General features: G+C 44.7%; 1 protein-coding gene across 1 annotated transcript; it reads left to right on the top strand.

Annotated features, from left to right (window-relative positions):
- LOC149366296 (uncharacterized) lies at positions 1-915 on the top strand. Its single transcript, XM_089555832.1, has one exon. It carries the CDS (start codon positions 1-3, stop codon positions 913-915), a length of 915 nt encoding a protein of 304 aa, XP_089411958.1.
- Positions 916-16,047: the final 15,132 nt, after the last annotated feature.

Consider the following 16,047-nt stretch of genomic DNA (forward strand, 5'->3'; position numbering starts at 1 on the left):
ATGCTGGCTACCATTTACAAGCCGTCTCATCGCGGGAACATCTTCATGGTATTTCTCTTCGGCGCGCTGCTATACCTCTATCACCACGACACTCAACAGCTCCCGTTCCAGTTGCGGAGAAGGCTGACCGATGGACTGGCCTTTAAGGACAGCAACTGCACTGGAATGCGTGTCATCAAAGCCTGCGGTAAAGGAGAACTCGTCAAGGTGTTGTTCGTCGTGGACACAACCCTGGGAAACAGGTCCAACCGCCGATTTGCACGCCTTGCGTACGCCAAGCGCAGCTTCGCCAGGCCGATCCACTGGCTTACCGTGTTCCGCATGTTGGGCAACGTCACCGACCAGGATGGCGGACTGGCCCCCAAGGCGCGCTCCGAATGCAGGGCTTTCGGTGACATGGTCGTCCACAGGAATGACAGCACCGGCGAACTGTTAGAGCTCGAAGTGGGCAAAAACACTTCCAGTTACCTCCAGTTCATGCCCTGGATTCTGGATAACTGTCCTCACGTCGACCTTGTGGTCTTCATGCAGGACAATGTCCTACCGAACCCATTCTACCTGCCCAACTACAGGGTGATGCACATGGACCACAGGCCAGAGGTGATCCACTGCCATAGCTTGGGCGGCTTACCGACTTCTCTGTGCCAAGCGAGGTCTGTGGTGATGGCCAAGAAGGCGGGGCTCAAGCTTCTCGAGAGTAAAGCGTCGGTGGTGAATAACGAGCTCGTCCTATATGGTCTGGAAGCCGTAGACGTGGGAAGCTACCTGGCCGTTGATGACAATATGACTATGCTGTACACGGCCGGCGCAGTGGTGTTCTACGCATTTCCAGAGGATATGAACGTGACAATGATGTCGCTCTGGGAGGAATTAATGAGCGCTCCTCAGAACAGCCCTGACTACCTCAGACTGTGAGAACAGGTTTTGGTTTTGTGGTCGTGTTCAGCACGAAGGTTAGGGAAGCACTCAACATGAAATAGCTTCGTTCTCAGCAATCTGGATAGCGTTTGGCTTCGATCGTAGGCGTGCATGTGGAAGAGGACAATACTAGAGAATGGAACTTTCTTTTTGCACCGGACCTTATCCATCCGGTAGTGTTTTATTACCCGCCTTTGTTTAAAAAATAAAGGACAATCATGAAAACGTATGAATGTGGTGCTTCTTGAGCTCTGAATTGGCGTAGCTGAAATTATTCTCGTGTAAGCTTAATTTTTCACGTAGCACTTTAAGAAGTCTCTGCGGGCAGTTTAAATAAAACTATGTGGTGTACGGAGCAAACTGTATCAAACACGGCGGTACGGCGAAGGCTAGAAATATAGCAGGAAATGTGCGGGCATTTACTGAGGCTTTCAGTCAGCGCGGCCATAAGTAACAAACGAGCATTCGAATATTTATAGCCATCAACAAGACGCTTTCAGTCAGCGCGGCCATAAGTAACAAACGAGCATTCGAATATTTATAGCCATCAACAAGACGCTTCCATACGCCATGGTCCTCAAATATCTGTGTTTCTCACATTAGGCATGCTTTTCAGTCCTTTTAGAGCGTTGCTCTTAGGCGCCCGTTTCAGCGCTTCGCGGCGTCGCCGTCGCCGTTTTCCGTTGTATCCAGCAGCGGACACACTTTAAGCTGCGAAAGCAATGGAGCGGGAGCTTGGAAAGGAGAGGATAAAAACGCAACCTCCTCCCCGCCTTAGCAACCGGAGCGCCATTGGGGGGCGCAGCTGTGCATAGCAACGGTGACGTCACAGAGTAGTGGTAGAACGAGCGCGCGCGCGTCGGCGGTGGCAGGTACACGCCGCTCCTTCGCCAGTCATATCGTTTCAGTCCAGTGCGTGAGACGCATAGCTCCGAAGCGGCCGAGTGATTCTGCGCCGAGCGGTTCAAGGAAGCGGCATTGGGTTGACCTCAAGGCTTTCGCCAAGCACACTTTAGAATTTGTAAAGTGTCTTCAGTAGTTTTTTGAGGCAAGGAAATGCGCAGTCACTGTCTCCCACCGCTGCAAAACCAATAGAGCGGGGGCGTGGGAACCAGACGACAAATTTTGTAACTTGGTTTTTGAGGAAAGGAAATGCAGTATCTGTCTCAGACATCTCGGTGGATACATGAACCAGAGGGAAAGCACATAACTACCCTCTTGGAACCGTGGACACTTCAATCGTGCTTTAAGGTACGTGGCGGTAGTCTTGGCACTGACAACGTCGTTCTAGAAACACTGCCATCTGCCAGGGTGGCAGGGTGTGTGGGGACTTTAATGTAGATATAAAGACAAGAGGGAATTTCTTACCACTTATGCGGGAGAACATCCCGTTCCTGTGACAACCTCGCGAAATACTTGCCTAGACCTCGTCTTTGAGAACCAGGCATTGGTGCAGCAAGTGGAGCATATATCCATCATCCATCTATTTCTCCGTCCACAAAGCTTCCTTCATGACAATCAATAACTGTTAGTGGAGTGTTTCTTGAAGAAGGAATATGTGTGAAAAATAACAAGTTGTCTGTAATTGCACATACATGTCTTGCTCGAATTCTTTGTCTCAGTCTATCGAAAAGCTGAAACAGCTAATGAGCTGCGCTCAACTTTTGCAACAGGAAGTAAAGTAATCATCGGCAATTTTTTTTTCTTTCTAAGCTGTGGAGGAGGTTGCACTTTTACCCATCTCATGGTTACAACGACGACGGCGACGGCGACGCCGCGAAACGCAGAAGCGGGCGCCTAAGACCTGCGCACTAAAACAAATTTACCACTTTAACCCTCTGCTTTCCAGGCTCCCGATCCATTGGTTTAGCAGCTTAAATGATGTCCACTGCTGTTTACAACGAACAACGGTGACGGCGACGGCAACGACTCGAAACGCAGAAACAGGCGCCAAATAGCTGCGCTCTAAAACCTAGTAAGCTTTGAATTTTTCAAACTATCATTCTCTGAATTGCTTGGTGCTCTTTCAATTTTACGTAGTGCACTAAGGTGCAAATTCGATTTTAAATTTCTTAAAACTCACGAAGAGCTCATGAAATATTAAAACGCAAAGCTTTCTCGCAAATAAGGTAGCTCTTGCTTCCCTCAGAGCTTGTAACACTCGGTATTCGAGCTCTTACGTATGCGCTTCGTTAATCTTCCTTGTGATCCGCACAGTTGCTCCACTGTTCGATGGTCATAATTTACGGAGTTGTGTTAAGGAAGAACATGCCACAACTCTTAAAATTTTGAGTCCTTTACTTTCGGGAGTATTTTTCATATATTATGGTCTAACGATGCATCAAATAACTCTTACATTTTGTTTCATTTTCGCTTTGCAACTCGCACAAACGATGAAGCCTTTGTTCCAGCAATTCCTGTGCACGTTCGGAATATACAAACTTGTTGTGGAAAAAGTATAACAAACCTTGCTCAAATTTGTTTATTGGATAGTTTTTCGTAAAAACTTTCCGATAGCTGCACGTTTGAGGACTGACTATCTTGAAACATTCGATTTAGTCGCAGGTGAGGCGAAAAATGGCCACTGGGATTCATGTGCACAAGGCGGGCGTTAATAAAAACATGATCGGTTGTGTTCGTATAGAAAACTTAAATACACTGACAGGAAGCGTTTGTTTGGACTAAGCAATAGTTGGCATCTGCAATACCTTTCATGGTCGTTATTATGCCAGAGGTATCGACATTTCTTTGAAGTAGAGCTTCCTTTACTTGGAGGGCACTGTTGAATCGCGCAAAAATTTAGATGTTGAAGAAGTTAAACTGCCTGGCCTCGCCAAGGTAGCTATACCGTGGTGAAGAACTTACACTGAGTAACCAAACAAAATCGGGAGCTGCGCATCACATCACGGTGCAAAGAAAAAATCTGCAGGAGAGCTTCGGAGCTTCCGATCTATATACCACGTTCCTAATTCTGACCCAGACAAACATTGAAACATTCGTCGTCGTATTAAGCAAAATATCGGAACATTACTTATGGGAAATCACTTCATGTTCCCAATGCCGCATGACATCGGCAAGATCTACGGATTTTCACTTCGCAATTTATGCTGTATAGAAGGCACCACTGTCGTCTCCGCTTTCACTGGGATCAAGGGATGGGCACTGGCTCTGAACGTCAATTTTTTTCCTTCATATTTTATCTAAAATGCGCTTTTCGTCACTCCTGTGCATCCCCCTCACTATGCGTCCCATCAAAAACACGACCCGCCTTGACTATTTCATATATCTTATGATAATTGGATAGAAGCGGTCTCATTTCACTGGCGGAGAGTGGCCTTTCTGCGCTCGTTTTACGATAAAATAATTTGATTTGTGCGAACTTCCTCATGCGTGAATGCTTGTGCCAGAAGGGGTGTGATATTTTTATTCATTGGGATGCTGAAATACAACACCCATTTTGTATGTAATTGTAACGGCCATTTAGACTTCTTGGATGTATTAAAATTCCGTCCACGTTTCTTGGGCCTGGCCCGTCGCAATATATTCTTGTAGCGGCTGAACTGTCAGCGAAAATCTAAGATCCAATAGACTCCTGTGCAAGCTACGCTCACTATGCTGATTGTCATAGCAATCCCTATCAACCACAGTTTTACAAAGCTTGCGTGAGTGCACTAATTCTTAACCACTCATTTCGTCAGAAGCTTACGCCGGTAGCATTTTCACATACTGTAAGACAGGGAAAATCCTCAGCGTGCATGCCAACGTTTCAACAAGACGACTTCCCTGCCTTGTTGAGTTTGTGATTTACAGGAGCCATTTCCCTGCTCTCTCTCTACCACTAACACCATTGCGCATTGTAACACATGTCAACATTACCAAAATTTAGGTCTTCAACGTGTCTGTCAAAGGGCAGTAGTACTCACCGTCTGTGCTATCGTTCTATTTTTTATTTTACGGGTGGAAATTTTTATACTTCTCAATCGTATTCCTCCTCTTGCGCTGCTTTTCCTCCGATGTGGTATTTGATTTTTATGCAAATATTTAACTTTTACTACGACAGTTTTCAGATATTAGTAATGTACTAGAGGATCATAGCTGCTGGCCGCAGTATACTATTTTACTGCATTCTTTTACCTCTCTGTTGTTTATGTGTTCACTTTATATTCGTCGATTTATGCTCCCGCTCGTCATACCCTCTATTGAGAGCCTGTAGGTGTATATGAAAAGCTGGAAATGACGAATGCTTGCACGTTAGGAAAGCGATTCTGAATTATGCAGCACCATAGAATGGACACCTGCGTAAGCTACGGAAGGGGAACACAGTTTATTGGTTTCCAGCTACTAAAAAAAGCGAAATGGCTCGAAATACATTTAACCTAAATGACTTGGCCTAAAACATAGCTTCGCGTAGTGTTCAGAAACATGGCGTACATTCGCCATACCGTTTCTCCAAGACGCAACTTTGAAAGGAGAGAGAAAAGAAGACAGTAAGCGGAAACGTTAGCCCAGAGAGGGTCCCAAAGAGAAGAGAAGCTCAGAAAGGAAAGTGGTCCGCTCAACGGGAAGGTAATTTTTGATTTATGGCGTTATTTCTTGGGTATGAGCAGAGTCGCCTGCACACTTTTAGTCTCTGCAGGATCTTTTTTCGTGCATTGAAAGGATTGTTTGGTTTTCTGTATTGCCTTTCAGATCCTGGAGCCACAGGATTGCTTTTGCAACGCAACAAAGAGCATTTAACCGCTGTGCAGACATTCAAAGGCGAAGTTATCATGAACAATCAGTGGATGATCAAAATTTTGAAAGCCGAACGGTTTTAAACCGCATAGTGCACGATATTTCATTTTGCCCTCTCCCTACTGATCTTGCTATCATCAGCATGCACGTTTTTCAATACGGGGCCGAGCCTGGGATACATTGTAGTTGTATTATATAATGAAAGGTGGTTCTGGGCCTAGTTAGTACGGAAGTGTTTGTCTTTTGCAGTTGAAATTCTTTAGACTACTTGCCTCTGCCATGTAATTTTACTCTAAACACCAGCTATTTTCTTCCGATTTGAAAACTCCGAACACGTTGAGATATTTCGGGAAACCGCCGACTCGTTGTAACAAGTCCGCGTTTATTTTTTCCTATTTTGGTGACGACGGCAGTTTGAGCTTGTTATTATGAAAGGCAAAACGTCCTTTGGGGAGATTTACCGCTTTTGTTATTTTATTTCGCCAGGAGTGAGGTGGCAGCGCATTTCTGGCGCGTATTCTCTGCCGCTAAATTCACAGGTTTTTGCGCTGCCTAATCTTTTCATTACGGGGCGCCTGGAACCTACTACCAAACGGCAGATCACTAAGTCAGTCAACAAAATTAGTCTTAAGTGTATCGAATACTGCCCAACAGATGTATCCGGCCAACGCAAGAACATAGTAATAAAAAGAAGCGATGACTGTCGTAGTGGTAGAAAAAAAAATTCGTTTAGAATCTTCTTCGCGATCTCGGTCAGAAGCGTCTTATAATCGCCGGTGTAGACAACTTCATCTCTTTGCTCCAAGATGTTGTCTATGTCTTTGCATCTAACAAGAGATAATGAAATGGGGGGGGGGGGGGGGGTGCAGTGCAACGGCACCACCCAGTGGGATTCCTTCATAAGGAAGAGCACTGGTACTTGTTGCCTAAGCACCCTCCCTGGAACACCGTTCGCATGGCTCTTCAAGACTAGCGCTGCTGCGTGAGAGGCATTCGGAACGTCTGTCGAATGGTCGACTCATTGCGTGCGTGTTAAGACATACCCTAGAATGAGCCCGCCATAGAAGAAGCCGAAACGAGGGAGCAGCTCCAGAAGGAATTGGGCCAGAGTCAAAGACGATCTTCTGTCGTGGTTCGTTCACCGTTGCCCAGAAAGCAAAGTGTAGTAGTGGTCAACAAGGGACTGAAATGCGGCTTGTAGCACGCGTTTCAGAGGCGGCTCCTTAACTTACTTTTCAGTGTTTCAAAGCTGAGTTCATTTGCAGCGCTCACTGTCGTTTACGCGCCAAAAAAAGTCTGCTCTGAAGTCCGAAGTGCACAAAGCTTCTGCCCCCTCCTCGCCCCTCGTTCTTCTTTGTTAGAGACTGATATGCGTCTTTAAGTGTAGTCCTAAAATTTTCGAATACATACAAGCCACGCTGGACTCATCGTGTAATAAAGATCACTGTGCTTTTAGCCAAAACGCATTTCACAACGGCGACGAGCGCTTATGAACTCCTAAGTTCTGCACTTCACAATAATCTCCTATGTCGCCTAGGATCACCTAGGATCCTCCGGCCGCACTACTTCTTCCCAGGGCCATGAGATGCGAATTCATCGGCTGGCTACCTTTTAGGGACAGCGTAGCACTTAGTCGGGTCCTTAATTCCATTTGTTGAAAGAAATTAGGGAGCGCAGAATTGCGCTTATCAGACTAAGAAAGAGTCTAAAAACTAAGTGTACCCACTTATCCAGTCACGCCGTCATCATGAGCTGGATATAAGGCACTTCGTTTTAGTCATTTATTTTTTCCAGAAAGGGGGGGATAAAAATCTGGCGGTATTTTTTAGTTCAGATTCGTGACAGATCGGGTTATGCAGCAGAATATTCTATAACTTTTGTTATTTGGGTCCTTTTGCGGCAAAAAAAAAAGAAATACTGTGAGCGCTCGTTGTTGTGCGTGACACATAATGCCATATTGGTGCTCATTTTAGAACAAGAGTAAAAGAACAGGTTGCACGGCAAAAACTAATCACTACATTAGACTTTTTCTGTATCTTCATATTAATAAATTATTTCTTTGCGTAAAGTGTCATCTTCCTATGCTGCACCTCGTGCGCACGCAAGACATGCCTGCCTTGCACACTGAAAAAATAATAATTAAACATCACAGAGGCTGCTGAACGGTTAAAAGCCATGCATCAAGACGTCGTTACGGTAATTGCTCTTGATGAAGATGCCGAAAAAATGCCTGCTCAGTAGCCGTGTTCTGATATTTCTCTGAAGAGATGAGGCTTGGGCATGTTGGAATGACATACTTAAGGGAAAAAATAGCGCACAAGAGAAGTATGATATTTCTCTATCATTAGTTACTTTTCGAACATGTCCTCAAATTAAGCTACTTTATGAATAACAAGCGTTGAAAGAGGTTTAAGGTCGCCAGCTGCACAAATACTACTCTAGAACAGGCACATGTTTTCTAATTTTCGTGCGGACTCTTCATCTTTCTTCAAGATAACCTAACTTCTCTGTTTTATTTTAGATATGTATATCATAAGCAGCCCATCAATCACCGTGCCCTTGTGTGCCCTCTAGAAGGGGCGTTTTTGGGAAGAAATCTGGTTTAACCTGATTCCCGAGAAAACGGCTCAAGGTGCAAGAATAGGCCAAAATCGTCTTTTACCCTAAAACAAAGAGCTTACGTATATGCAATAACGTTCTCAGTGTAGTTCTGGGAAAGCTTTTAGAACTCGGATTTCCGGTAGCGAGAGCCATTTTATGGCAGCGGTAATGCATTCAATTTGGCTATAAGGTAAGTGATCTTGAAAAGCATGTCTAGTGTTTTTGAAAGGCGTGAGACAAAAACAGAAAGACGGAACCTAGGCTAGCCACGTTAACATGCAAAAGAGCAACGCAACTGACGCATGGGCTATTTTTTCTTATTCGTGTACTTTGTCCTTCATCAGCACAAGGAAAAAATTCATTCGAAGACAAGGCGGCAGGTCGTCCTTGTACATGCAGGTACGTGGTACATTGTAAAAGGAAACTGGAAGTATGAAAGTCCTGTCATGCAGGACTTTATTTAGCTTTAATGAATTTAAAACGTGTAGGTTCAGGGTAGGATAAACGCACTCTAGGTTGTCTTGCATCTTGATTAGCTCAGGCGATTCCTTAGTCCTTACTTAAGGAACATAGATATATACCCAACAACGTCCTTATAGCGAACAAATTAGCGCATCTAGCTAGTCGGCATGTTTTTGTAATAGCCGTTCACATTTAGGGCGAGATCTCTACTCCTCGGTGTACAACTTCAGATTTCGATGTGGATGAGACAATGGCCTTCAATACCTTAAGAGGTCAAACCGAACTTAACTGCGTGGTTGTATGGCCCAAGCTATGCCAGTACGACCACGTGATCATATGACTATGGTCATGGAGTACCTGACCTTGACTTTTGAACTTGGCTCTTGACCTCGACCTTTGATTTAAGACACTGGGCACCTGACCTCGACGTTCACATTCGATTTCAGAAGTGGAGACCATGATTGAAAAAGCTTTGTTCTCGTATGGCTAGGTTCAAGCCACGCTGAACCCCAGCCATTTTTTTTGTTTCATTACGACCTCACGAAAACAGCTTTCTATCCAGATCCTTGGCTTTATTTCTCAAAAAAATTCTTTTGTCGAGGCTACTGTAAGCGCCTGCATTACGTGGAGTTTACGCAGTGTAGCTCATATAGACTATTATTCAACACTTATACCAGTAGGAGCATTTCGCTTAATTTGAGCTGACAATGTATTCGAACCGACGAGGTTAGACCTACTAGCACGTTCAGATTGCACGCGTTTTTGTGCTCACTGTTTTATGTTCTTACTGCTTGCTCTAATGAAATGGATTTTCAGAGCTGATTGTCATCGGGTTTCTCTGCTGGGCGCAAAAATTTCTTCAAATTTTTTCGAATTATTACTTGATAGAAAGCATTTTTTTCCCGCGGCCCAAATGACTGCAGAGTTCTTCTGTTTTCGAATTTAGATTTTCTTTCCGGTTTCTTGGAATGAATTTCAGCACATAAGATACTTCTTTCCAAAAACTGAATGCATCCTAAGAAAACTTGAGATCTTCAAGGGAGAGCCGCCGCATTCCGTCGTTGCTCCAAGTTAACTTTCCCAAGGGCGTCCGTTCTTATTCTAGCCGATCTCAGTGAGCTGAAGAAAAAAAATTAAACAATTGGTCCCATCTCCTGAAGTGCCCTAAATGAGAAGTTTCCCTCCAGGCACTTCAATCTGCACAACGATCTCAGATGAAAACTAGAGTCATAACACTGCCTGGCCGCTCTTTTCCAGTAAGAGCAATTTGAAACGTTTCATGTTCTTGCTGGTTGCGGTGACGTTAAAACTTTGTGAAAAAAAGCTCTATGTGGAAAGCTCTTTGTGAAGAAAAGCACTTGCATGAACGTGGAAAATTGAGGCGGTTTTAAAGAACCTATAAAGTTCACACGAAGTTCACGAAGCGTAGAGTAGTTTTTGAATCAGTCAAAAGAATGGCATCGCGTAGAATGCGCCTAAAGACGCCACGTTGACTGTGCATTGAAGATATAAAGGGAACTAATGACTGCTGAAACGCCTAAAAATCGCTTATGTGACGAAAAAATTAGTGAACGTTCCACTGCCGCAAAGAAACTATAAAGTTCACACGAAGTTCACGAAGCGTAGAGTAGTTTTTGAATCAGTCAAAAGAATGGCATTGCGTAGAATGCGCCTAAAGACGCCACGTTGACTGTGCATTGAAGATATAAAGGGAACTAATGACTGCTGAAACGCCTAAAAATCGCTTATGTGACGAAAAAAGTAGTGAACGTTCCACTGCTCGCAAAGTATGCATGAGTTTTCGCGTCATTCAAAAAGTAAAAATTAGCAGATCAGGTTTTCTGGCCTGATTGCAGCAGACGAAGAGTAAAGTTAGCGCTCTCGAGTTGTGGAACATGCAAGACCATAAATTGCTTGAGTAACAAATCCTTCCAAAGATCAGCGTTGAGAATCACGACGAGAATCAAACTTCGGGCGTTTTCCTTTGTTTTATTTGTCTCGTTTCTTTCCGTACAACTGGAGCACAATACATTACGCAGCTGTTGCTATCAAAGAACGCTTCAACAGAAGACTGCAGCGGAGCCTGCGCTTGAGCAATACGCTTTGAGAACGTTTAAACATGGAAGATAAAGACATTAAAAATATAAAATTTCTTTTCTCCTGTTTTGGTAACCAGAAAGTGATGTTATCTCTGCGGCCAGCACGGCCCCATGCGATACAATACAATGACACGATCCTTAGTGTAGAGGCAAGGAAATCTGGGAGTTCGCACAAACTCGGCAGACTCAAATGCATCATGGAGTAGGCTATGATAACTAGTGCGGTTTATGCCCTACCAGGGGCTCCTGTGCACTGGCGGACTGCCGGCGACTGCGAAGAATAATGGAAGGCGACAAGTTTAATTGACGCGCCCTACGAGTTTTATCGGCACTTTATATATTTCGGAAAAGGAACTGTGCGGTAGTTGCACAAAGAATTGGTGTAGTGTGGTCTCTGTAACTCGACCACGCTTTACCTGCCTACAGTAGCATGATCAGCAGTGGTGACGCGTATAGACTGGCCACCGCGGTGATTGGTAGCATGCTTCCCCGCCTCCTGTTGCTTTCGACACGCCTGAAAATATGAAGAAATGAAAAGAAAGCGAAACGAAAAGGTTACAGAGCGTAAGGATAATATCTTTGCTGCTGACCATCTAACTGCTGCAGTTGCGACACCCGATGCCAAGACCATGCAGCAAAAGGTGTTGACTTGGTAGTGCCACTTACAGACCTGTTGCATTAAAAGTGCCCACGCATTTAAATCCTAGACAAGGCCGACCCCCCCCCCCCCCTTCCACCCAAAGCAATGGACCCCAGCTCAAATTTACTTCGTACATGATTCAGAAAACTTAAGGTTTCATCCAAGGAAAAGTAAAATACTTCTACATCCAATATAAAAAGTATTTGGAACTCGGCGCGGCTTGAGAAAGGGTAACCTAATCAACAGAGCGCAGTTCAAGCATGTAGAGGACCTATGTATTTTAATTTCTCATTTCTTTATTCTTAGCTTCGACTTTCATTATTTTCTGCCTCAATGAAATCATCAGATAGTTTCGTCTCGGTGTGTGTCTAAATGATGCTTGAGCTGCGGCCCGAGCATCACTGGGCTAGGACACGGTAGAAAGGGAGGTGTCACGGTGTAGCGATACGAGCTCTATATCAGGGGATCGCCTGAGCTGTTGGGAAGGCTGGATGGTCTGTCTACACCTTCTATTCTCCTGTGCAGTGTAGACTAAGTGTAGATATGAAGAGATTAAATAACGCCTGTGCATCACGGCAAAAGACCAGCATAGTAAATACGACTATGCTGCTAAGCTATAACTGCAAAATAAAAGAGGCACACTGTGATGCAATACAATGCAGTATAATACGCTATAACGCCATAGATTACATCATAATAGAGTTTTAATCAGGTTTGCGCACATGTAATGTAATCTTTTAACCAGCAGAAGGGTCGAATGCTGAGGTTGGGTGAAAGAGGGGAGAGGGGGCCGGGGGGGGGGCAGATTCATTTTCAGCGGTTCTTGGAAATGCAGGCGGCGGAGGAGTATAGTGATTGACAACGCCATGCTCTCAATAAACGCTGAGTTAAAATAAAAATATTGAAAACAGAGAACATGCCGCCATTATCAACAAAGAGAAAAGAGAAATACTCATTACAAAATTAGAAACACTAGGGAGTGTGGTGTAAGAAGCGAGAGCAGAATATAATAAATGAGAGCGCAAACGAAAAGTCGGAACCCAGGTGCGAAGAAAACAATACAGAAATGGATGAAAATGCGCTGAGAGTGCAAGGGCATATCGTGTCAACACACAGGACCAAGAATGGCCAGTAGAGCAGATTAACGTGAAGTAAAGGATGCAAGTAAAGGGTACGACACGGTGAGTGCAGAATTCGCTTCCGAAAACGGGAACACAGATTATACTGTGTGTATGTATTTGTTTTGAAAAGGAGGAGGACGGGCTATAAGCGAGAAACAACATACGTATATTTAAGAACATGTCATGGCGCAGATTGTCTACCCACTTTTAAGTCCTTTAACGTGGATATAAAGATCGTCTTGTTTATTTAAATCCTATAAGTCATTTGTTCCCCGCGCGACCTGTGGGAGCAGTCTCATATGACAGAAATAGAGCCCTAGACAAGCAAGCACATGCTTAGAAAGAAAAAAACAGCAACTTTTTTAGCGTGTCCTGCACCTGCGGCAAGCCCCCTCACATGCGGTGACGGGAAAGCTTCCTGTACAAGACAAGTTAAAGTCTGCTAATAGGGGCTCCCTACATTGCCTAAGCTCAGATCGACCGCTTCAGTCAACTTTCCCCGCCTACGACAGGAGGGAATGACGCGTCCGGCTGACGCCTGTGAGATTAAAGCTCGTGTCAGGTTGCCTACCTCATTCGAACTCCTCTGTCCAGGAGACAGGTTCATATCAAGATAGAGAACTTAATTAAGACCAGTGAACATGTGTGCACTCCAGAATGTGTTTAGGCACTCTCCGTAGTTCTTGTCGCGAGGCTTCAGAACTTGTCTCACGTGACGTTTTACACTCGCTCTATAAAGCTTTATTTCGTTAATCATTTGGTAACGTTTTGAAGCTAACAAAACGAATTTTTTTTTGTTATAACTCTGCGCCATAAAGTTCCAAAGAGGTATACGACATTGCATATTACAGATAAAATTGCGTCTTAGGCATCTTTAGATGATTCTCTCGGACAGTTCATCAAGTACGTTGAATAGAAAATCAATTAACACGAAGTAAGAGATCATCGGATACTCTAGAAACAATATATGTTTTGTGATACCAAAGTATTCATTATGTACTAGGTTAGGACATTTCGAAAGAGTATTGTTTTTCAGTAGTGCCGAGAAGCTAAACAGTGTTACAAAACTGTTATTGAAAAGAACCTTTTCCCATTTATTTAGTCATCCTCATCTATCATTACGTACCGTTTTATGTCCTGAGTCAATCAACATCGCAATAAAGAAACAAGAAGCCTCATTGAGTTCATCAGTCCGAGCGCCAGCACTCTCGCTATTGCACTACAAGAGAATGAACTTCCAATATTTAGTCTAGTGTGAGCGTGTCTAGGTTTCTTTCCTGTATTCCTGTATGTATATATTTCCTTTTTCGAGCGAATAAACCTTCAGTTGAAGGATAGCGCCTGTGTGGTCCACTTCCCTGTCGTCTTCGTTGTTTAGCGCCATCATGCATAGCTCAATCTAGCTAGCCCAACTTTCCGTCACTGGCACCCGGAAGCTAAGATTTTCGGAACCTCAGCCTTTTTGACTACTATATGCTGTGGCTGTTTTTGGGAAGTTGTCCACGAGTGGCAAAGTCAGAGGCGTAGCTTGGAACCACATACATGCAAAAAGGCACTATCAACCTTAGGCTAGACCATACTCGCTAAGCTATCCCGTTGAGATTTAGAGCAGCTCCCATGGCGGAAGAGAGCGGAGCATGGCGTTATCTTCCGCGCGAAACTCGAAGTAAGGACCCTTTTAGAACATTGCGCGCTTGCCTCATAACACGCGCGCACCTATGTATGTTCCTACCGCGTCTTTTTTCTCGACGTTTCCACGCTCACATCACTATTTTCAACTTTACTCAGCGAGCGCTTCTGTTAGCGCCGGGCCTGCACGTATGTGTGCGACAACTCAGAAAACAAAGTAAGCAAGGGATACTTGACATCCTGGAGCCGCAGTGTGCCTGCGGCCGCGAAAACCTGCTGAGTCAAGCATGGCGCCAGTCCAAGACTCTTGGATATCAGTTTTAATTGTGAGCCAAGTATGGAACATTGTATGGTACTATTATATAACTATTGAAGCTTAGAGGCCATTCTTCCAATGTGCGGCAAACAATGTGCAGCTTTTAAAGTTGGTCGATCGAGCGCAAAGAGTAGTTAACACTGGTCTGGAAAATAAATGGGGAATGGTTATGGCGTTGACAAAAACAATACTAGCAGAATTGCATGCCTACCAAGAGATCTGTGGCTATATTGATGGTTATGTTGATATCTTAAGATGGTATGGTTTATTTGGTTTATTTTGGTTTAACGTCCCAAAGCGACTCAGGCTATGAGGGACGCCGTAGTGGAGGGCTCCGGAAATTTCGACCACCTGGGGTTCTTTAACGTGCACTGAAATCGCTCAGTGCCCGGGCCTCTAGAATTTCGCCTCCATCGAAATTCAGCCGCCGCGGCCGGGATCGAACCCGCGTCTTTCGGACCAGCAGCCGAGCGCCGTAACCACTGAGCCACCGCGGCGGGGATCTTAAGATATGTTCAACATTATGTACAGCGCGAAAAACTAAGACAGGGGAAGAAACACGCAAACAAACTACCTAGGCAGGGTTGAACGCAAACTAGGCAGGGTTGAAGCCTTTATAACCACGAGTTTCCTAATAAAATTTTCAGTTGATAGTCAGCGCTTGTTTGTTTGCGTGTTTCTTCCCCTGTCTTAGTTTTTCGCGCTGTACATAATGTTGAACCTTCACCAACTCGCCCAGTTTTCTGTTCTACTTAAGATATGTAAACGATAGGAGGGTAGATTTGTAGGCCACTTGGTGAGACATGAAGCAGCTAGACACCGCAGCGGACACGGGACAGAGAAAGAAGACGACCATGAGCTATTTTTCGTACAAAAATGAGCTTGTCCAGAATTTGCGCCTACCTTGTGTTTAAGCTCAACTCGGATTTTTTTTTTTTTGGATATTCGTAGACACTACAAAAATAAAATTCCCTGTGACAGCTACATAAGTCGGCATTCGATATCTTCCTTCTTGCTTTAACTCTTGCAGTGCGGAATTTGTATTTTTTTACTATCGTATCTTCACAGGGCATTATTACAGGGCTGTGTGCAAAAGAAAAAAGAGTTGGCTGTGGTAGATCTAAGCAACGGACGCTACTTAATTCGCAAAATAATAGGAGAAAACGTGAAATTGTTTTTGTCCTTACCTTTTTACCTGTTTCCTATTCCCGATTTTGTGGTACGTTTCAGCTATATGCACAAAGCGAGACTCGTGTAAGACCGTATGTAGGCTTGCACAGAGCGCCTGAGAGGAGTTTTGAAGTCGTTGTGTCGTACAACCGCGAGCCTCAGCCGGTCAACCTCAAGCTCACGAGGCCTGAGACTCAGGCAACGCGGCCACAGGGGGCCCACCTCAGGGGGGGGGGGGGGGGGGGGGAAGGACTATGCGTGGCCGCGGAATTACGGATAAGCGCACACCCGACCCGAAGCAGACAAAGGTACCGCGAGGCACCTGCTTAGAGTGTCTATGTTGATGTGAGCTGACAG

This window comes from Amblyomma mixtum, chromosome 1 (genome assembly GCF_055824585.1).
Source record: "Amblyomma mixtum isolate Tamu chromosome 1, ASM5582458v1, whole genome shotgun sequence".
Classification (NCBI taxonomy): domain Eukaryota; kingdom Metazoa; phylum Arthropoda; class Arachnida; order Ixodida; family Ixodidae; genus Amblyomma; species Amblyomma mixtum.

Excerpts from the sequence above, each read along its gene's own strand:
- LOC149366296 (XM_089555832.1), top strand. The coding sequence starts at position 1 with ATGCTGGCTACCATTTACAAGCCGTCTCATCGCGGGAACATCTTCATG.